Source organism: Pogona vitticeps, chromosome 1 (genome assembly GCF_051106095.1).
Source record: "Pogona vitticeps strain Pit_001003342236 chromosome 1, PviZW2.1, whole genome shotgun sequence".
NCBI lineage: Eukaryota > Metazoa > Chordata > Lepidosauria > Squamata > Agamidae > Pogona > Pogona vitticeps.
The window spans coordinates 242,917,941-242,941,094 of record NC_135783.1 but is presented as its reverse complement, the minus strand read 5'-3'; the positions used below and the strand labels follow the sequence as shown (position 1 = coordinate 242,941,094).

General features: G+C 44.5%; 2 protein-coding genes across 11 annotated transcripts in view; both read right to left on the bottom strand.

Moving 5' to 3' along the window:
- Positions 1-1,157: 1,157 nt before the first annotated feature.
- On the bottom strand, positions 1,158-10,073 carry SPEGNB (SPEG neighbor). Its single transcript, XM_020792152.3, has 4 exons — positions 6,769-10,073; positions 3,746-4,053; positions 2,631-2,772; positions 1,158-1,921 (listed from the first exon to the last, which is right to left on the bottom strand). The coding sequence occupies exons 1-4, from the start codon at positions 6,888-6,890 to the stop codon at positions 1,783-1,785; spliced, it is 711 nt and encodes a 236-aa protein (XP_020647811.1). The 5' UTR covers positions 6,891-10,073; the 3' UTR covers positions 1,158-1,782.
- A 4,956-nt stretch (positions 10,074-15,029) lies between these two features.
- SPEG (striated muscle enriched protein kinase) overlaps positions 15,030-23,154 on the bottom strand; it is a 150,211-nt gene continuing 142,086 nt past the window's right edge. For all 10 annotated transcript variants that reach the window (XM_020792170.3, XM_020792171.3, XM_072985337.2 and 7 more), the window contains 5 exons: positions 22,824-23,063; positions 20,091-20,314; positions 19,159-19,234; positions 18,703-18,852; positions 15,030-17,226 (listed from right to left, as the gene is read on the bottom strand). In XM_020792170.3, coding sequence (XP_020647829.3) covers positions 17,019-17,226; positions 18,703-18,852; positions 19,159-19,234; positions 20,091-20,314; positions 22,824-23,063 — 898 coding nt within the window. In that variant the 3' untranslated portion in view covers positions 15,030-17,018. The remainder of the gene's footprint in view (positions 17,227-18,702; positions 18,853-19,158; positions 19,235-20,090; positions 20,315-22,823; positions 23,064-23,154) is intronic.

Sequence of the window (23,154 nt, the reverse complement as noted above, 5' to 3'; positions counted from 1 at the left end):
GAAATCTAACAAGCCAAGTTGTTCATCAAGACTCAGAAAATGTGCACATGTAACTGGGAACAAGGTTTGCTGAACAGAGTGTGATGAATATATTTGAATAAACATGTAGAGGATTGCACAATGAGTCTTGTATGAACCTCTGTGGGTGTCCTAAGGAAAGGAAGTCTACATCTCTCATCTTGGGAATGCAATGTTTACATCTTTATCATGAACAAGGGAAGGTGCACAACACAAAGGAACCGGAGTACAGTGTGTTCGTATAATATGAAACGTCTAATGAGTAGGACACGGGCACTTCTTTCCTTAACCCAAGGGGAACTTGCAACTCCATCAACTTTAACAAGCACAGCAATGATAAGGAACAGTGGAAGTTCCACTCTAACACATCTTTTTTTGTTGTTACATGCTGTCCAGTTGGAACTGACTCATAATGACCCTAATAGTGTTTTCAAGATAAGTGAAGTATTTAAGGAGTGGTTTTACCAATTCCAAAAGGGAATTGGTGGTGCTGCGGGTTAAACCGCAGAAGCCTCTGTGCTGCAAGGTCGGAAGACCAGCTGTCGTAAGATCGAATCAATGCTATGGAGTGAGCTCCCGTCGCTTGTCCCAGCTCCTGCCAACCTAGCAGTTTGAAAGCATGTAAAAATGTGAGTAGATAAATAGATATCACCTCGGTGGGAAGGTCATGGCATTCCATGACTAGTTGCGCTGGCCACGTGACCACGGAAGGCTGTCTTCAGACAAACGCTGGCTCTACGGCTTGGAAATGGGGATGAGCACCACGCCCCAGAGTCGGACACGACTGGACTAAATGTCAAGGGGAACCTTTACCTTTACCAATTCCACACCTACACCTCAGTGAGTTTCCATGGCTAAGTGAGGAATCAAAACCAGGTCTCCCAGTCCATCGGTCTATCCACCACACACCACCCTGGGTCTAACACATCTCAAGCCCAACAAATTGCCAATTAATAGACATCCTCTCCAGAAAGCCCTTATTTGCACAGGTTTCAGAACAAGCTGCTTACAAAATGAATCTTTTTGACTCTGAGAGTTAGATGCAATTCTATCCTCCACCTCCATTCCCTGCATGGCAGATTGAGATTTACAGGGTTTCAATTCTTATGTGAGAAACTGCATTCAATATGCACAGGAGCTCTGTGTAATCAGTTAGCTTTATTGAGTTCTTATAGGAAGAAGACAGTCTGGAGTGGCTCTCTCAGAGATGCTGAAGAGAAGGCGGCTGCTGATTAAGACCCATAGGGACTCTTTTTGCCCAAGACCAAACACGGACAATGTGTGACCCTCCAGTTGTTGTTGGACTACAACTCCCATCAGCCCTAGGTACTGTAGCCAGTGGTGATGGGTGAAGGGCATTGCAGTCCAGCAACATCAGACGGGCCCAACTTCTCTCACCCCTCCCATTAGCCAAAGCTTTTGTGGAACCACTGCCGGCGGTATGCACTTTCTGCAAAGCTGTTGGCCAAATGATGGCCCCAGCAGTCCAGGAAAGGGATTCAGCCCTGAGACAGGGTGGCATCTTGTTGGTGGCAAGTCAGGGAAAAAGCTGTGTCCCCATTCAGGCAGGATGATGTTGCTGAGAGAGGCAAAGGTGCAGGGAGAGAAGCAACTGGGTTTCTGTGTCATCTTAAAAGATACCCAGAGGATGGTACCACTGGGGTTTAATTTGCTTCTCTTTGCCCAGGGCGAGGCAGCACAACTCTCTGGATCATACTTGGCAAGAAGTGGAGGGGGAAAACCATGTACTTGGAGGGCAGGAGCTCAAATCACATCAAGTCGTGCAAAAGACTGGTCCATGCCCAGGCTGTTCTCCACAAAGATCTCGTATTTCCCAGCATCAGCCGGCGTCACCCTCTTGATTGTGAGAGTGGTTGAGTCATTGCCAATGTTGAAATAAACACTGCAGGGAAAGGAAAGTGAGAGATCTCAAGTCAGTGGCCTGGGACACGTCTTAAACCTTACCACTGTATTTCCACAGGCTCATTTGCTGTCTTGTCCTGTTCACCAGAAATAAGCGTTGCTACTCAGGGACCCCACATGATCCAGATCTGGTTGCTTTTCTCACCGCTAAATCTGTCCTGCCCTATGCCAAAGAACGCAGGCCCATAGCAACCAAGGGCCCAAGGAGACAAAGGGTGGAAATTGTTGAAAATTTCTTCTGCACTTCTAGAAAACAGTGCTCTATAAAAATAATTCTCCATAATTACTATAAAAACCTGGACACTTCCATCTTTTTTTTAAAAGGAAACAAAGTTTATAGTATATGGACTCTGGATCAAACATAGTACTCAAATATTAAAGGTGCGACTTCATTTCTCTGATTTTTACACCGCCTGAACACTAACCTGCTAGTGTGTTGGGGATCAAAGAAAGTAGGGACAAGGAAGGACTGAGAGCAATGAGTCCTTGCCATACATCTGCGGCAGCGACATGGGTGTTACATGTCTACCCTTGTTTCGACAAGAGTTGAGCAAGTTGTTTTTCTGAGCTACAGGTTCCAGTTTACCCAGCAACATAGCCATATTGGTTGGTGAATTCTGTTAACTGTAGCACAGACAGGTAAATTTCCCCATCCCTGTGCCTTTGAGCCAGAGGTGAACTTCACTCACCGATCATCTTCTTCAATGTCTTCCCCATCCTTGGCCCAGCCAACGTCTGGGGCTGGCTCCCCACTGATGAGGGCTGTCAAGTTCACTGTGGCACCTTTCTTGGCCTTAGTGCTTTCAGGGCCCTTCTCAATCTTGGCAGGCACTGCAATGGAGAGACGAGGTCAGGGCCAAGCAAAATTCCTCTTGTTTTGCCACTCGCTGCCTAAGGAAAGTCAAGTTCTAGAGCATCTTCAAGCTGTGGCAGTGATGGGGCCCTCCTGATGTATTGGACTACAACTCCCCTTACCCTTTATGATGGGCTATGCTCAGTGAGGCTGATGGAAGTTGAAAGCTAAAACATTAGGCAGGCCTAAAGGCTCTGTTAATGGGTTTTGTGACATCTTCCTATCCTTATGCCTTGTGGGGGTGAAAAGAGGGTTCCCCTAGAAAAAGAACTTCTTTCTTCCTTAGCTTATGCCCAGCCATAGACAAAACCCATGTATCTGCGACCTGTTGCTTCTGCCTTCCAGGTATTCTTGAAAACAAGGAGTTGATCTTCAGTTTGGTTCTAAATCCAAATTGCTTTAGGGCAGGTTGAGTGATCATGGGATATTTTGTAAGTCTGGTATGGCTTGCAGCTTTTCAGAGCCATAACTAGGACAGGGAGATCAGCGTTTTGACTCAGGGCACTGCTAGAAGACAGCAAACCCACCCACTTGCCCCCAACACAGCTCTGGGATCATCAGTAGTGACACGGGGGTTTGCTGATTTATTTAACTTTTCCAAATGTTGGCTCTCCCCTCTCTTAAGGTCTGGGATCAGAGCTAGTTACGGGCAGGCTGCAATTCTATCTAGAAGGAAGGAAGGCAGTGTCTTGACATAGGCATGCCTAAAGTTAGAAAGGGCTTGGCTTTCTCTGCACAAGGCAGGAGGCTATGAATAGAAGTGGTGTTAGGGCTGTTGAGTTGGAGGAGCAGAGCAAGTGCCGTTGCCTCCTCCAGTGAGGCGTCCCAAAGGGAGATGCTCTCAAAGAGGAACTTCAGTGGAATGATTCGGTTGCCTGCCTTTGGGGATGGAGGCTGCTATGTTTAGAAAGGAGGAGAGGCTGTGAAAGGGAGGGAGGTGGACCCCCTTACCTTCTATGAGGAGACGGGCTGAGTCAGAGCACTCTCCAAAGGGATTCTTCACGGAGATGCTGTACTTTCCCAGGTCGGCAAGGCCAGCGTCACGTACCACCAGTGCAACAATGTCAGGGTCTTCAAAGACATAGCGGTACTTGGGCCCATCCTTGAGCTCCACCCCATCTTTCATCCAGCGGATGAAAGGGTCTGGAAAGGCACTGATGCGGCATTCCAACTTGGCTGCGCTCCCTTCAATCAGCATCACGTCCTTGAGGTTCTCAATCACCCGTGGGGGCCCCTTCTCTCTCAGCTCCTTGCGGGACCTGGAAGAGGAAAGAAAGAAGTTGAGCAGCAGTCACTCAGAACTCCTTTTGAGATCCTGCAGTGCCTCTTCCCTGTGATCAGGGGCAACGGGAAGCTGGCCCTGGCTGTCGTGGTGCCCGTGGCCAAACCATGAAGAAAGAGAGAACAGAGGAAGGATGCGGGAGGGGGCAGTAAGACAAAAACAGTGGGACTAATTGAAACAATCATGTGCTGCACAATTATGTGGACTACTTCTAATACTAGATACCTGGATGGGTCGTATGAGCATTCACCATCAACTGCCTGGGTGTTGATTATTAAGCTGCAGCTATTGTTTAACAATCTGATGAGAGCAAATGCATGAGGTAGAAATTAGCAGAGTCTGATTGAGTAACTAGTTTGATTTTTTTGCTGCTGTATCCTGTTTTTGTTTTGACCCATAAATCTGGTATCAACAAAGGTACAGAAGGAAGTATAAGCAGTGAAGAATGTTGTTGCGACAATCTCTTTAAACTGAATAACCCAGCTTGGGCACTTCATATGCAAATTCCAAAGCAAATGGGAGTAGTGAATGATAAGGGTGGGTTGTCAGTTGTTGAGCTTGGAAAGTTACTTTTAAAGAGTAATTCCTTCCTCCTACTTGTTATACTACTGATCAGTAAGTAGCCCATTGCCATTATTCATTTCAAGCCTGGAGAAGTAATTCATTGTATTGCTTGTTACATGGCCCATTAAGTCTCCATTCCTGTAAAAAAAAAAGTCTCAGGATGGATAGGAGAACAAAATAAAACTTGAAATAAATTCTCAAATGCCTCTAAAATACCTTTAAAAGATAACTTTTGAAAGAAACCAGAAAATGTTATTCTTTATGCGAGTTAAGGTGACTGTGGCCCTCCTTGTTATGTTACTTTTAAGTATAACTTCATTACACTCTAGGTACCCCAAAAGCAACCAGTTATAGGTAACTGTATTTCTTCCAACTCTTTACTTCTGAGCTTTCTTTAGTTGAGATGAGTTCAAAGACTGGATTGAGCAGAGGGGCTGGGGTATGACAGCGTAAGCAGTGGAACTGAGGGCAAAACCTCAAAGTATGCCGCTATTGTTAGATCTAGCTGGAAAAGAAGAAGAGAAATTGTCCTGCCGTAGCAAATGCCTTCATTTCACCACAGCACAACAGTTTCTGGGGCTTCTAACTATATCAGAGCTACACCTCCAACTCTAGCAAATATTTGATGCTGGAAGAAAAGCTGCACTGAGCAGTCCTGAAGATTTCCAAGCTGCTGACATTTTCACTATCCACCCTCGCACCCACTCTCCCTTTCTCCAACTGACCATCTCCTGCTGCTTCTCTTTCTCATATCTCTTGCTTGGTTCTTACCCACCCACCTCTGTCTCTTTGGAGCTCATTCACGATCAGACCCAACTAAAACCACAGATTCTCAAAATATTCCTTAAATCGTTCATCACAGTTTTGAGCTCATCCCTGCCCCTCACCTCAGGGGTAGCAGTGTTCATTTGCCAGTTTCACCATCTGCCTGCTCTCAGAAGTGGGAGTAACACTCTGTCTCCTATACTGCCTTCCTCCATGTGCAACTCACTATCTAGTTGTCCCCTCACAGTACTCTCGTGGCGTTTGTTGTTTATTATAAATATTCCACTCTCTCCAAAAGATTTGATTTTTGTTGTTGTATACTGTCAAGTTGGAACCAACTTATAGTGACTCCAATAAAAGTGAAATATTTAAGGAATGATTTTACCACAGTTCCATTCTCCCAGTGAGTTTTTATGGCTGAGCAGGGATTCAAAACCAGGTCTCCTCAGGCCTAGTCTTTCTATCCACTTCAACCATTCTCAACAGGAGCCATACGGCCTCCTTGGGGGAGCATCCAGGTGTATTTAAAGGGGGCCACAGACTGGAAACAATTCTTAATACACTACCATATAAGGTTTGTTATGCAAGATATACAATCCCGATTCAGCCTATGTTTCTTTCATATTGTGTTTATGGCCACGCCCCCCCCCCAAAAGAAAAAGGGTTGAGAATGGCTACACTACACCACCATCTTTACAACTCCCCAAACCAAAATAGCATCCATAAAAATGCAGCAATGGCCAAAATCCTGTTGGTGTTTGCTTAAGGTTTTTGTAAATTGCCATGGCTAACTAGCTAGGACCTAGGGTGCAGCTGCAGCAAGTCATGCAAATCTTATGCAAATACCAATCAGATTCTGGCCAGTATATAACTTGTTCCCATAATGAACCAAAATAATTTAAGGGCATGAGAATTTGGGGGAAAAAAGACAGGTGATAGTCAAGAACAGCTGGTGTTCCTTGGGATAATATTGCCACCGCCACTACCAGTGAGCAGATCCTTGTTCTTACTGCTGGCCACTTTCCCTCAGTCGACGGGGACATCCAGAGGGAGGTGAGTCCAAAGAAAATACTAAATGATGGAGAGGCTGATGTGGAGGTGGGCAGTCTTCCAGGCACCTGGGCCCCAAGCCATACAGGATTTTGAAAGTAAGCAAGAGTGCTCATGCTGCCTCAGGATTTCTTTGTTTATAAAAATATTGGCACACATACACCCTGGAAGAGCCTTTAAGGCAACTCCCATTTATAAAGCCAATTCCAACATGATTCCTCAATAGCCTTTGCAGAGTTTACTTAGGTTTCCCTTCATGTTGACACCTAGAATTTTGTTCCCTTCTTTCTCTCCCACCTGCTCTGCCTCTCACCTGTGCCCACGATAGGAGGCCTGGATGCGGATGGCAGCGTTCTGCACCTGGGGGTCATTGATGTCCAGGTCGCATCCTGGTGGCGGGGCTGCAGCAGCCTTCTTGGGCGCAGCTTTGGACATCTGGGGGAAAGGAAAAGTAACAGTCTTAACATGATAGACAAAAGTCTCACTCTTTTGTGGCCTTTTCCTGTGTTCATGATTGTCAGACACCAATATGCAATGTATGTATGCATGCGTGCATGCATGTTCCGCTTCTATACCACCCCATAAGGTTTATCACTCTCTGGGTATTCACAATATACAATGAAAACACAATGTAATAAATACGATAAAAGATACAAAAAGTTACAATAATTCGCACCATCCATCTGAAGTCCAATTCAATCTTGATTGCCCTGTACCTGGCCAAAAGGTCTTGGTCAGCTTTAATGGAGTTGTAGGAGAGTCAGAAGACATTCGTTTCCCTTCTCCCCACTCCCCCAGCCCATTCCTGATCACAAGTCGAGGCTTCTGTGCAGTAGAGATGGTGCATCCCATTGGTTCAGCCCAGATGGTTCAGCCATTTGAAACCACGGAGAGCAGCCCCATTGTGATTGTGTGAAATGGAGTTCTGTTTTGAAAGCAAGGCTGAGGTACCTCAGAAGATCGGTAGTTCACTCAGTCACTGAAGGATGTTCCCAGGATGGGTGGTGCTTGGGTGTGCGGGAGTTCTTGCGGGGGTCCTGTTCTCCCTCCAGAAGACAGAGGTCTTTCACCATGGACAGTACCAAGTAAGCTTTTCTGGGATGGAAAAGGCCACCACCCCCTCAACCTGCCCAGATTTATATCGCTGGACCAGAGAAGCCAGGTCTACTCATGCCCTCAGCTACATTCCTGTAGAGATGTCTCCTTCTTTGGCCAGTGGGGCCGTGCCCCCTGCCCATACAAGAATCCAAGGCGTTCCCTTATATAGTCTGTTGCCAGGTACCTGTGAGTATTGGGGCCGCGCCGATTGCAGCACAGTGCTGTGTAATCACATAGGCCAGCCCAGAGGGACTGCGATGGAGCAGGTGCACCATTCCTGTCCTCTGGCTCAGAAACAGAATGTGAGGGGGAGAGTCTCTCTCTCTCTCTCAGTCACACACACACACACGCACACACACACACACGGAGGGAGGGAGGGAGCCTTAAGAAGATCAGAAGGGCGGAAGGAGATGATGTGTGCCTTAGGATCAAAAGATAATCAAATCCCAGTTAACTTAGTCAGAGATCAGGGATGATGAAAGTTGTAGTCCGATCCCTTCTAGACAGCTGCACTTCCTCACCTCCTAAACTAAGGAGAGTAATAGGCTGATGTGAGCTAAAGCATGGCTCTAAAATAAGGATCTCTGTGTGTTTTTCAAAATTAAACTTCTAGAACAGAATAATGTTAGTTAATCATGACATTCTTGCTTATCAAAACTTACCTCACAAATGATGCTAGTGAGGTAAATGATGCTACTGATTCTTCCTTCCCCTCCACCAAATTTGTCCCAGTAAGCACAATAGCATTGAGTTAAGCTGTGGAGAGCGGGGGGGGGGGGGAAATGTTTCAGTGTTTCTATTAAGGTATTTGAGAAAAAACGAGGAGGGGTTCATTCTGAGTAGTATGATGTGGAGAACCCATTGTTATAAAATTGAAATTATGGGAAATGTACACACTTAAGAAGGAATAGTTCACTGAAGGAAAACATGCCTGTATGCTTAATGATTATGCTGGGATGATATAGCCCATTTGTTCCCATTCTGGAGTATGTAAAGCAATTCCAAGGGGACTTAGAGATTTTTGCAAACTATTTTTCATCAACTTAAGCTAATTTCTGTGTTAAATATTGTTACTAGAATGTAGTATTTCTCAAGCAAAACTGCTTATTTTTAATGTAAAATATTTTTTACTAAGCATTTGTGCCTGCTTTCAATTTTAAATTATGAATTAATTTGTTGTTTAAAGGCTTTTAGATCACACTGTGGCATTTGAAGAATATGATTATAAAATTTATTTTTTGTTCATGAATATTTGAAGGCCAAGCTTAATTAATATAGTGCTTCAGTCCTGTCTATGAAGTCTCTCAGCTGCAAGTCGCATGCCAGATATTTTAGAGTGTCGCTGATGGCTATCTTTATGCATTTCTTGAATACAGGGTGTATCACAATCATGTGTCTGGCAGAGCTGATGTAGTAGCTCTTTTCTGTAGGTGTTAACAAGTCCGCTATGTTAATAGAGATTATGGTTAGCTTTGGCCCTGACTTTGGGCCTTTTAAAATTACTTGCAGGCCACTGTCAAGGGCATATTGTTAAATTCATACAATGGTATTTGTATTATTGATTGATTGATTGATTGATTTAATTTGATTTGTATACTGCCCATACCCTGCAAGGGTCTCTTGGCAGCTTCCAACATCAAGTAAAATAGTTCAGTTGAAATAAACACACTAAAAAACAATACGGTTACATCTATACTCTACAAAAGCAAAAATCTACAAAAACAATCTAGATCCATGACTCTATCAGTTATAATTAAAAACCTTCAATTAAAAAATTCCGGAACAGCGAGGTTTTAACCTGGCACCGAAATGTCAGTAATGTCGGTGCCAGTCGGATGTCGTTTCAGAGGGCATTCCAAAGACCGGGGGCAGCTACACAACAGGCCCTCTGCCTACAGGCCATCCCTCTTACCTCACTGAGGGACGGCTCTTTCAGGAGGGCCTTCTGGCTAGATCTCAGTTGCTGGGTAGGTTCGTATGGAAAGAGGCGGTCCTTCAGGTATCCAGGGCCCAAACTGTTTAGGGCTTTATATGTCAAAACAAGCACTTTGAATTGGGCCCAGGTAACTGGTAGAATTGGCAGAATAGGGTCTCTCACAGCTCCTCTCACTCACCAGTCACACAACTCGATTCTGAAACAGTTGTAGTCACCAGATCATCTTCAAAGGCAGCCCCATGTAAAGCGCATTGCAGTAATCTAAACGGGTTGTTACCAGTGCATGTGTGACTGTCATGAGGCTCTGTTGATCCAGGTAGGGCCGCAGCTGCAACAGTTTCTGCAGTTGCAGGAAGGCACCCCTGGCCACCACCTGGGTCTCCAGGGCCAGACCGGGGTCCAGGAGCACCCCCAGACTATGGACCCTGTCCCTCAGGGGGAGTACAACTCCATTTAGGGCAGGGAAATGGCCCTTTAACCACATGTTGGTGCTTCTGGAGTTGAAGGATCAGTGGGCAATTGCTCTCATTGCCCAGGAGATACCTGTATGCATTCACATTCTTTAGGGCTGCTTCTTTCATGTCTCCCATCTGAATAAGTAGATGCTACTAAATAAAAATATATACCATTATAAATGTGTTTGTTTCAAAGTTTCCAAAAGTTGCTGTGCCTGCTACAAAAGACTAACACAGTTACCCTTGCAATATGTGCTGAAATACGTGTTGCATTTGGTTTATTATGAATTTTGCCTAATGAATAAAACCAAGAATTTGGATTATGCAACAGAAAGTGTTCCCTCATTCATTCTGCCTAGCTTTTTTTGACACTTGCCAGTATGACAGCTGGCTTAAAAGTAAAAACTGAAAGACGTACAGTAGCTTGAAAGTCTCTAAGGAGCTAGCAAAAGTATTGAGTGTACCAGACATTTCCAGAAAGGCATCTAAGCCATGTTCCATGCTGTAATGTAAGATAACGTCCCAATGGCAGCAAGATCCTGGATTTGGGTGACATGTTTTGTCCTGGTTTTGGTTACACACAGGCAGGTTGTTGCTAGGTAACAAGCCACTTGTTCCACCCTCAGTATCCTAAATGGTACCTCCTGCCTTATACAGAATTAGATCCTTGGTTTGTCTACCTCAGTTTTAATTGGCAGCAAGCCTCTAGGGTTTCAGACAGCAGTTCTTTTTCATGTCAGTTCTTTCTCGACACAAAGCATGTGCTCTGTTCCACAGAAATAGAGCCTGAACCAGAATGGCTCCATTGCAGCTGTAGGCAAGGAGGTTGCACATATGCACATGTCTATATCTCCCATCATCCCCAAGCCAGTCTGGCATTGCTATGATGATTGAGGATAATGGGATCTGTAGTGCACTACCTTCAGAGGATGTTCAGTTTGGGAAAGACTGGACTAAGGGAAATTATATGCAATTATGAGAAGGGATGCTATTGCAGTGTGTGTGTGTGTGTGTGTGTGTGTGTGTGTGTGTGTGTGTGTGTGTGTGTGTGTGTGTGTGTGTGTGTGTGAGAGAGAGAGAGAGAGAGAGAGAGAGAGAGAGAGAGAGAATGCAGATGTGTCCATGAGTGTGTTTCTGTGCTGGTACATTCATCTCCCCCTCTTTCCCAGTTGTTCATGTAATCAGATCTTAAGAGGATAGTTAAATATGAAGACAGTTTCTCCCCCCACTTTTCAAATCAATTTTGTGGTAAAATGGTTAGAGCTGTTACAATCTGATGTATTCTCAGGCATTTATTTTTTAAAAAAATATGGGCAGCTGACAATAGCGGGATCATCATAAAGCCGAGACAAATGCTGTGCTAGGCTAAAGCTAAAAAGGGTAACATAATAGGGTCAGAAGACCCACCACCTGATTAACTGGTGGGTTACAGCTTTACAGAGCTCCAATCCCGTTTAACTGACTGATCAATTTCCTCTGCTCTCAGCGCTGGAGAGAAGGGTTTAAAGTTCCCTTGCCTTGTGCCTGAACTGAGAGTCAGTAGCTGAAGGCAGTTACTGCTACTCTTCAAGGCTAGCCCTACTCTTGGATAGATTATAGCAGTCACTTCATGGAGCAGAGTATCATGAGAGCAGGATATGGTTAAATTGGTTATTAATTTAGATCACTGATAAAGAGAGAGCAACGTGTGGCATTTTCTCCCTTATGCACCAGAACCTTTTGTTGAGTCAAATCTCCAGCATTTTCTACTCCAGCTAAAGTAGCAACATATCTTTAGCTTCCCCTTCAGGCCTCACTCACACAACTGATATCACTGGAATCAGCTCTGTCTTGAGTAAATGTCAGGGTTTCCAGAATGCAACAGAGACACACTTTTGGGAGAGTAAGTATGCATGCAGGCTACTCAAAATAGCTCACTAAGGACCAAGTGTGTTTAGTGGCCACCGAATACTGCATATCCATTGGGTTGTTTGGACAGTCAGAATGAGAATGGAATGGAATATTCTGAGGAACAGAAATGCTGGCTGAAATGTTGAACAGAGGTAATGTAGGCTGCAAATGTTTGTTGCAAATCCCACTTGCCCTACTTATGGATAAAAATGTCATTGTCTGATGTGGATTCCTTTGTTTCTGCCTTTGTTTCTATACACAGGAATATGTTTTCAGCAGGCTCAAGGAAACCCCACAGTTCAAAGAAGAAGAACAATACATTTAGGCAAAGAACTTTAAAATGGGGGTAAAGGAACAAAACAGCCATTTGACAACTGAATATGTGCCCCATTGCCATGAAATGCTAATAAACTGGAAAAGGAGGCATAAAAATCAGGGGGGTGGAGTTGGAAGTTGAGTCATGGCAACTGGACTTCTTTCTTAGGTTGAAAGTTTTGCTAATCATCCAAGTAGCTTCTTCAGTCTGAGGAGAGTTGGTAGGAGATCCTGATAGATCCATTGGTTTCACTTCCCTCTGGTCTGAATAGGATCATTAGATGGACAAATGATTGGGGGGGGAGTGAGTTAAAATCCCACTTCTGCAGTCCTTCTCCACTCATTGTCGTGTGTGTGTGTGTGTGTGTGGGGGGGGGGTCCTGATCATTCTAGGGATGGATGAAAGGGCAGCATGATAAATAGGAGGCAGATTGTATTTTAGGCCTCTGCCCCTGTGGAGTGAGGGATTTTCTATATGCAGATGTGAAGTCTGAGAATCTTCCCTGATAGGGGGGAGGGAATGGAAAGGCGGATCCTGTCAAAAGATCTCGCTGGCTGGCTGGGAATGCTTAACAGGAAAACTTCTACAGTGCACATTCACTGCAAGTACCATTGGGAAAAGGAACAGAATGATGATTCTCTCTATGCAGCTAGGATTACCAACTACTATATCTTGATTCCTAAACAACATTTAGATCTATGTATGTCAGGTGAAGCTTTTCACAGCATCGAGAAAGGGGTTATTTATGCGGGTCATTTAAAAAAAGAAAGGTAGAATCTCAACAGTATATATGTTTCTTATTAGTTTTTATTGGAAACATTATTATTATATTATATAGGGGCTTGTTTTAGTTTGGCCTTTTGTATGCTGTCCTGACAACCTCAGATGAAAGGCAAGTTAGAATATTTTTAATAAATAACCCTACTCTACAAAAACAAGCATTATCACATCCAGAGGGGGAAATTACTGGAACCAACCCAGACAAAGGAATCTCCTCAAGCATAACAAAAAAACAAAAAAACAAAAAAACACACCAAGCAAATGTGCACAAAATGTAGCTTTCAAAAACAGGATCCGGCTTGTGGGTTTTAAATTCTCTTGTGTGGGGAAGTCAGATTCCCTTTGTTGTCCCACTACAAACACATACTTGTCCATATGAAAGCTGACTTTGCTTCTACTCCCACGCCTCATGTCACTTATCTGCCGTTTTTGTTTGAAGTGCCGTTGGCATAGTTATGCATTTAAAGGTTTTCTTTTAAACAACACAGCCATTTTCTTTTCAAGTTGCAAAACAGCTCTGAGGAGAAGTGGGTTTATGATGGGCCTTTTTCCAATTTGTACAGCCGCCTTCCATGGTGAACGGCATTGCAGTGGTTTATTTTGAGCTTGATCCTAGAATGTGTGTGTGTCTGTGTGTCTGTGTGTAAATGTATGTTTGCCTGCAAAGTGGTAAGCCTATTTCCACCCTTGTACTTAAAAACACATGCATCCAACAGTCTGCTGATGGCAATCATAAATACAGTATCTTTGATTTGGTGCAGGGAATGAGCAAATTAAAACTGTCTTGTTTAAGTGTAAGCATAAAGGGAACTTCTCTCCCCCGTTACTTTCTCTCTTCCCCAGATAAAACACAGAGGCACAGTGATTATTCACTGCATTTATTTTTGACTCTTGGGCTGCTTCCACACAAGAACATTAGTGTGGAATTTCCATGCCTTTTCCTGTCACATTTTCAGAGCAGCTTTGTATGACATCTTCGTCTGTTTGTAACCTTGCAATTTTCCCTTTTTAAATTAAAAAAAATCCTTTTTTAAAAGGAGAAAATAATGAGAATGTAGATGCCCTTTACTGCTAGTCCAGCTTTTCCAAGTGGCATGAGGTTGGTTTGGCCAGTGAGAAGACAGCAGGCAAGTGAACCTATAACAACTCAGGAGGACACATACACTATGACCATAGTGGCAGCGGCTATTTTATTTCCCCATTGATTTTAAAAATAAAACGTTTAATTAGAGCTATAATGATTTTGAATTTATATATTTGAAATATTAGCAAAATGTTGTTAAGTGCTATAGTGGTATATTGCTATAATGTTAATTTTTAAAATATAGGGGGAAGAAATCTTTCTCATCACCATTGTTTTAGCAAACTATTCCCCCTAATTATACACTTCTGATCCATTTTTACAAAGATTAGCAATGTAATCCTTATTTTAAATGAAAGTGTTATAGCACTATAACACTATTTTTTTTTAAATAAAAAGGAATCTGTTTCCTTTGGTCATTGCTATATTAGCAGCATTTTCCCCTAATGAAACACTCCCAATCTATACTTCCAGCCCAAAACAAGTGCTAAACGCTTTGTTTTTTTGACTTTTCAGAGGTACTAATTGTCGAATCATGAAGCTGGTTGGATAGCTCAGTGGTTTAGGTATCTGACTGTGGAGCCAGAGGTTGGGAGTTCAGTTCCTCACTGTGCCTCATGGGAGAAGAGCCAGCCTGCATGGCCTTGGGCAAGCTGCCCAGTTCCAGAGCACCCCCCAGAAAAAGGGAGTGGTAAGCTACTTCTGAGTATTCTCTACCTGGAAAACCCTGAAAAGGGTCACCATGTCAGAACTGACTTGCTGGAACACAATTATTATTATTAGTTTTTAATCCTCCTTGCATTAATTAAATGTTTAGCACTAAATAAATAATATATAAAAATGATTGCAGGACACTATTCCTCCCAGTGGCCACAAAGGTGCATTGAACCTTCCACTTCCTGCAGCAGAACAGCTGGGTCATAGATATCTCTTTGGACCGAACATAGCAGGCCAAACACAGAGGAAACATGCAGTATCCCCAATATTTTGAAAAATCTATTACAATTCCACTTGTAGCTTACAGCAGAAAAACAAGGATTTATTAGCAATAAGGGACACATCTGGAAGTAGCCCTGTTTGCTCTACCTGCACCTGGCAGAAGGAAATTGGTATCTCCACAACCCAAGCACATTGTAAAGTGTGATGAATGGACAGAGATGGAGAACCATAGAAATGGATTCACACAACCAAACCAGTACAGAATAGCTGCATTCATCCAGTATGACCTGAGTCCTGGCAAAACTCTTGGGTCTTTGCTCAAAAGATAAGGCTCTTTGCCATTTTCTGCCCTACGAAACCCAGGTTTCTATTTCCTGGTGGCCAATATCTCTTCCAGAATGGCTACAGTTGTGGGAACTTATAGACTGGTTCTCAGAATGGCTACCATCCCTTTCAGTAGGACACGTAAGATCTGGCTCACAACAAACACTATTGAGGACAGGCTGAGTAGCAAAACAAGGTAATTCAGGCCTAAATCTTTATTCCTGTGTTTATACTCATTCCCTTGGCTTTGTAAGTGGCTTTATAAATGCACTTCTGCCAGAGCAAGGATACAGTCAGCTAACATCAACCAGCGTCCCAAGGTAAAGCAATGGAAAAACTAGGACATAACACATATTCCATTGCCCTCCTCAACAGCCAAACAGACCCCCTGTATGCAATGGAAAGGCCACGTGGATGCCTATGCAAAAGGAGGAGGCAGAGGTTGGAAAAATTACTTCTTTGGACAGCAGTTCCCACAAGCTCCTCAGCAAACATGGCTAATGATCACGTTAGCTGTGGGATTCTGGGAGTTGTAGTCCAAAACTATAACTGTTCCAAACTCGGAGAAGGTAAATCATTTTGGTGGCCTGGGCCTGTTTGCATGAGATTGTGTTTTAAAGGAAAACATTTGTTATAGGGAGTGTGTGTGCGCGCGTAATATGAGGAAAAGGGATTTTGTCCGAAGCGTGTGCTTGATGAAGCAAGGTGGGCAGGGGAAGAAGATTCTGCACTAGTTCTTTAAAAAGAAAGGCCGGTATTGTATGTATTTCTGCCAGGCAAGCATGCACAAAGTGCGGGGGGGGGGGACCAGGAAAGCATATGTGTGGTGGGAGGGGAGCTGTGAGCATGGGAGATCTGCTGGTCTGTGCCTCACGCTGTTGGCTTCTTCTGCACGCACAAATAGATGTGAGCAGACAGGAATCTCAAGAAAATGATCACTCACCCTCACCTCCCTCTAGCATGATGTTCTTTGTTTTTGATGGCTCTCCTAAGTTAGAGATTCCTCTGAATTCAATATATGCCCCACTTCTCTGGGCCTTGTCTTGGGGAATGCAAACACCTATGGAGAGGAAGAACTATCTGATCCCTGTGCTACACGTCAGTTGCACAGGGGGAGCGAGAGGTTGCCCCTTGCTGCTGCTTGCTAGGTCTCTCGTGCAAGGCTGCAGGGCTGATCCCTCTTTCTCTTCTCCTATTTCAGATCGGTATATAAAAGGGAAGAGAGATTCCCAGCCTCCCCTCCCCTCCTCACATCTCTCAGGGCTCCTGGCCACACACTTGGTGTCTCCTGGTGGTAGTAAGCAAAACAGGTTTGTTGCAGCTGCACCGACACACAGGGTTCAGATGCAGCACTTCAGGCACAATACAGAAGAGGCCCTCTGAAGCCTCCTTTTGATAAGGAGATGCTAAGGCTTTCACCTCTTGGTCAGCTGACATGGCTTCCACACCTCTACATTTCCCAGAGCACATCTCCCTTCCCTCCCGAAAGCCACCCACACCCACAAACTGTGAATTTTTCCCCCAGTCTTCCAGGTTCTGCCATCAGGGACTATTCCACTCCCCTCTTGAGCAGGCAGATTGCAGGGGCTGCTGGTCGGAGTGGAGAACAGCGGCCAGTGCTGAGGACTTGTCCTGATGCATGAGGTATATCAACCAGTCCCACCCTGGCTGGGTGGAGAAGTGCTTGGCCCATCACACCCCCTGCTGGAATGTTTTCTCGTGGCTCCTCCGGCAGGGCAGGCGGCTAGGGCATGTGGCTGCTGCTGGCGCCGTGGTAGGAGCGCAGTAAGACCTTATGCTTGGTGGCCGCCTCACTACGCCGGCGCTGGTGGTCTACCAAGAACTCTTTCAGGCGGCTGGTGGTGAAAGTGAGGGTCTGACGCCGCAGCTTCATCAGATAGGCATCCTGGAGCCAAGGGTTGGCAAAGCAGTCCTTGAGAGTGGGGCGGCTCCTGCAAGGCCAAGAAATATGTAGGCAGAGGTTGTGTTTTCAGAGATGACCTCATCACCCTCACAGCAACAACAACAACGAGGAGGAGGAGATGGCGGCGGTAAGAGGAGTGTTGCAGGAAGAGTGACCCATGAGGTACTCAGAGGAAGCCCTCTTACACCAACTCAGGCCCATCAGCTAGCTCAGCATAATCTACATCAGGGATTCCCAATCTTGGGCAGCCCAGGTGTTCTTGGACTGCACCTCCCTGAAGCCTTCGCCACTAGCTGTGCTGGCCGGCGTTTCTGGGAATGGCAGTCTAAGAATACCTGGGTTACCCAAGGTTGGGAACCGTTGATCTACATGAGCCAGCAGGAGCCTTTCCACGGTTTTAGGTAGGTGGGCTTTTTTGTTTGTTTGTTTTTTGTTTACTTGTCTTCCAAGTAACACAATTACTAGTTGTAACAAAGTTACTTCACTGATGTAATGAGTGGTAATTTCTTGGGTTTTTCCCCCCGCTTGTATTTTAAGGGCACTGCATTTTAGCAGAAAATGTTCAAGTTTGATGCCATTCTGTTACCAATCTGATTTTTTTTAAGTAATGGGAAACAATGATAAAGTAATATTTTTAAAAACACTATAGTGATGTGAACAAATAACTTTTTAAAAGTAACTTTCCAAGTTCATTTTTTTTCTATCCCCAACAGGAGACATAACAATTTGAATCCAAGACCTTTTGCATACAACAGGTATTTCCTGCCACTGAACTGAGACCCTACTCAGGCAAATCCATCACTAGACTTTCTAGTACAAATGAGAACTGAAGGATCTTTAGAACTGCTCTGTTCTCATTCAGTAAGACATTTTCCACCCTTGCTCTTCGGTGGAAATTCAATATACACTTACCAGGGAGTAAATCCCACTGAAGACAGTGTGATTTCACTGCCAGGGAAATATGCCATCAGTCTGCTCTCTAGTGCAACCTATCTGGCTTCCACTTTGAAGAATTTATTCCAGGTTGTCTCAATTCCAGCTGCTGATTTAGCTCTTGAAACTGTATCACTGAATGCCATGTTATCAAGCTTCCCTACAGCGCAACTGGTGCTAGCCTAGGCACCTCCACTGCCAGACACTTGCACTCAGAGCTGGGAAACATTCCTTTTTTTGGACTGCGTCTCTCAGCATGTCCCATCCGGCATGGCCAGTGGCCATACTGGCTGGGGGATTCTGGGAGTTTGCCGAGCTCTGCCTGCACCCTTTTTTCCTTCTCGCAGACTCTTTCTGCAGGCATAATTCTTATAGGCACAAGTGCAATGAGAGAGAGAGAGAGAGAGAGGGAGGGAGAGGGAGAGAGAGAGGAAACAAAGAAAAGCATCCGTAATCTGAGATCTGCCTTGAATGACGCCCTCAAGTGTGAGATCTGTCTTTGCAAGCAGCCCGTCTGGCCTGCCACACATGGAAAGATGCTGCCATCCTTCTTTCCAAACTCCTCACTCACCATGGATGGGGGCAGAGCACCTTGCGGATGAAGAGCGCAGCACTCTGGGAGACATTGGGGTAAAGCTTGAAGGCATCGTAACGTCCTGCCAGGATCCTGCTCTCTGCCTCCAAAGGGTCTGCTTCAGAGAATGGTGAGCGACCGCTGAGCCTAATGGGCAAAAGGGAAGATGGAAAGAGAGGAGACACATCACAAGACACTCTACCCAATTCAGCATTTCAGATTGCCCATGGCAATGAGCATCTCTGCGGGAAACCCGATGGGATACTTAGCAACGTTCACAAAGAGCATTGAAGGAGATACATGTGGAGGCAACAGACTGGCTGTCCCTGTCCTGCCAATTAGCAAATAGGAGTCACAGGAGTCAGAAAAAGATCTGATCCCCCCCACCAGTAATGCCACATGTGCTCTCCTGCTAATCCATGCCCAGTTCTCACCCACTCCAGCCATACTTACATGATGTAAGTGAGCACTCCCACGCCCCAGATGTCTGCGGCTGAACCAATGGGATCCCCTTTCACCATTTCTGGAGCTGCAGAGGAAGGAAAGAAGCATTTATTTTCCTGTCAACTAGCATGCCTTTCACTCATTGTGCTAGAGAGACCCATTGGCTTAATCCAGCTCCCATCAACTCCAGAGTTAAGACTCTAGTGAACCACCAGTGGCCTAACTTGAGAAGTTAACAAGGTCATGGATAGGAAACTGCTCTAAATTTGGAGCTGTAAATGAAGAGAAGTAGGCTGAATACCAGCAAGATAAAGAGCTGGGATCTGACATATTGCTGTAAAGGAACCAGGAGTACCTAAGGAAGAGGGCTTAAGGCAGGAGCGCTTGGTTGAAGGTGGTAAGAGAGAGGGGGAAAGAAAGCAAAACCATAAGCAAATGGCTGTATGATTCAAGAAAGTGTGGGGTGCATATGAACCATTAGAAATGGGCTATGAGATCAGTTGGCAGAGGTACCAAATTCCAGTAACTATCCCACTGATCAGAAACAATGGGAGCTGCTCAAAAGGGTTCACAGGTCTCCCAAGACTTGTGGGTTAAGGATCCAGAAAGAAATTGCGAATATATAACATCAGGGTATTTAGCAAAAGAGCAAAAGCAAAAACTGTCTCCCAGTGTTAGTCCTACGGAGATGAGACTGAAGCCCATATACAGTATTTGATATGATTCATGATGAAAGGGGAAAGACCTCTCCTATGGTTATTTCTCCACTCTGTTCTCTTTGTCGATTCACTGGAATGAAATTCCAGCCCATTAGTCAAATATATTGCCTGGTCTATGCGTCTCAGACAATTCAGCAGCGTTTGCCTGGCAAACAGTGCGTCCTTGTGCAGTATTTCCCCTATGCCAATCTTTAGCCATGCCCACTCAATACATGTACTCACCCATGTATTCAAGCGTACCAACTCGGCGCCCTAGCTGGCGCAAAACCAGTGGATTGTATGTTTGGGCACTGCCAAAGTCGATAATTTTTATGGAATTTGTAGAGGAGACAATGATGTTATCAGGCTTTAGGTCAAGGTGGATAATGCGTCGGCCATGCAGATATTCCAGGCCTTGAAGGATTTGCGTTACATACCCCACCACATCATCCTCTGAATATCGGAACCTGTAGGCATATATATGTAATCAGAAAGGTTAAAGGGGACCCAAAGAACTTGTATTGATACACCAAAGCAGAACTTGGCAGTGTTACTTTTTTGGACTATCACTCCCAAAATTCCTCTAGAGCAGAAGTGGGTGACCACAGCAAGGCTGAGGGCCATTTCACAGATTGAGAGGAGCCAGTGAGGCTTACTTCTTTCTTCATCTGCTAACATGAGCTATGCGATGCATTGGTGGCAGAGACTCTGTGCATTTTACCTAGGACAAAGAGGAAACCTCTAGGCAAGAAAATAAATGACCACAAATATGACATCAGAAATAGCCATACACAACAGCCCATAATGTATCAACTTCCCAGGACATTCTGTGATGAATCTCAAAGGAATTACAACCGGAGATTTGTGAGTGGTGAGAAACTGAGGCTGTGACAACATGGCTAAATAGTATGGGATTTGCTGTGAATGTAAAATGGATGAATTCAATTGTTTTTAATTGATCACATGACACAAAGTTCAATGTGAATCAGCCCACCTCCTTTTGCTTCCTAAGCGGAGTTTTTCCCTTGCTACTGGGATCTTTGACTTTTTCAAGCCGGATCAATTCAAACAGTTGTTTTATCTTCCAGATATCTATCTCTTTCTGGGCGTGTGCATGACCACACGGTATTCTAATCATGTGCTAAGCTAGGCATGATGTTTGGGACAGCAGCCACCCCCACCCCTATGATCTTTCTATGTAATCACCATGAAGTCTCTATAGAATTGGTTCCCAACCTTGGGTCCCAAGATGTTCTTGGATTAAAACTCCCAGAAGCCTTCACTACACGCTGTGCTGGCCAGGATACCTAGGGGTTGTAGAACATCTGAGGGTTCAAGGCTGGGAACCACTGGTCTAAAGGGTTAAATAAGGGCAGGACATGCTTAGCATGCTGTCTATATTAATAAGAAGGGTTCATCTATAATCTTGGATATAGTTGTAGCCAAAGGATTGTTTTCCTTATCTTAATATTAGCTTTCATTCAGCTTCCTGAAAAGATCTCCATCTATACTCCAAAGGCAGCAGTCTATCTTTATTGTCAACTGGCAGACAAGTTGAGAGCTCTAACTGTCTGTGTAATCGATACTTTGAATGTTCATTATCAGTGTTAATAATGCTGTTGTCATGCTGAATGTTCATTACCAATCTAATTGTCATCATTTTCATCCCACCTTCCTGGCTTCCACCCCACTACCAAGTACTCTGGGTGAATTAACCTGTGCCCTGAGGGGGGGTTGGGAAAGTGGACTGTACTCAGCAAAAGGTAACCCCAAAATAAATATGTTAATATTTAAATTGCAGCAGTACTTTTGCTTTGATTTTTGTTCTGTATTTGTTTTTGTTATTTATTGTATACAAAAGTGGGCTTTGGAAACAAGGAAAGTGAAAGGACTGCTGCTGGATGTATTCAGAATTATGTAAATAGCAAAAGAGCATTGTACTGTATTTCAAGAGCATGTGTCCTGGTTAATGTTTTATACAGGCAGAATAAAAAATAATATCACAGGCAACTAGAAGTGCTGGTATGAAATAATCACATGGAGTATTAAAAAAACCGAAGGGTAATGCATCTTCCATCCAGCTTCCGTAATTGACCAGTTGTTTCTAGTTGTTTTGACTACAGGACAATTTCTTGAGGTCCCACTGTTTTATACACTCTTGTTAATGTATTCTGTTGTTCTGCTCTCATCCTGTCCAATCAGTGAGAATCCAATAGGGATTTTCCTAATTTAACTTAACCATTCACTTTACCCCACTACACTTTAGTTTTATATTATCAAAAAAATCTAGAGAAAAGAAAATAAGAGAAAAGGTCTTTGCAAACCTCTGTTGTATACAGAATATTTAGAAAGAATAATCTTGCAGCACAACAGAAACACAAAAGAACCCTATCTAGGGTGTGCTGACCTATTTACTGGTGTGAGCTTACTGGATGGCTCAGTGAGTGAGGTACCTGGCCGTGGAGTCAGAGATTGGGTATTCAGTTCCCTATGAGCATCCTAGAAGAGCCGGCTTGGGTGGCCCTGGGCAAGCTGCACAGTCTCAGGGTACCCCCAGAAGGGAAGGACAATCCTATTCTGATTATTCTCTACCTGGAAAACCCTGGAAAGGGTCCTCATAAGTCAGAATGGACTGGACGGTGGGGTGCGAGTTGAAAGTGAAAATACCTCAGAGCTATGGGGGTGGGTGGGCACATTTTGAGCTACAATATCCAGACTCATCTCAGCATAGTCAATGGCAGGGGTGTCTGCTGCAGTCCAAAAAAACAGAGAGTAACTTTTAAATGTTCTGGTGTTGGTGTTGCTTTGAGGTTTTCTGTCTTAGTGTCACCTTCTTGTCTTCCTCTCTGTGTGACTTCGTTTGCCTCCCCAGCCTCATGCCTCCTTTATAGCTGCCTATCACACAGATATCCTTTATATCTGCCTATCACACAGAAGCACCCGCCCCTCTCTGCTTGGTTCGATCCTTCAGCAAACCTGTCGACAAGGTGGTAGAGGATCTCTTTTCCGGTGCAGTGTTCGGCTATCAACACCAGGTAGCGGGGCGTGATATAGGCCTCGTGCAGTGCCATCAGGCGTTCATGATGCAAGCCCTTCAGAATCTCATATTCCTTCAGGACGCTCTGCTTGTTGTCCATCTCATAGGGCACAATCTTGGCCATAAAACGCTTGCCTGTAGCATTCTCCTTACATTCCCGGATCACTCCAAACCGGCCCCTGCAAAGGTACACATGCAGCATTCTCAGTACATGTCTGGATCTGTGCTAAAACTAAATAAAAAACCCGCAAAGTCTTAAGGTGCTAACCT

Bases quoted from the DNA above. Each gene is read 5' to 3' on its own strand.
- SPEGNB (XM_020792152.3), bottom strand. From the start codon at position 6,890: ATGTCCAAAGCTGCGCCCAAGAAGGCTGCTGCAGCCCCGCCACCAGGA. The intron at 4,054-6,768 runs GTGAGAGGCAGA...TTCCTCTTCCAG, and splicing joins GCCTCCTATCGTGGGCACAG to GTCCCGCAAGGAGCTGAGAG. The intron at 1,922-2,630 runs GTGAGTGAAGTT...CTTTCCCTGCAG, and splicing joins GACATTGAAGAAGATGATCG to TGTTTATTTCAACATTGGCA.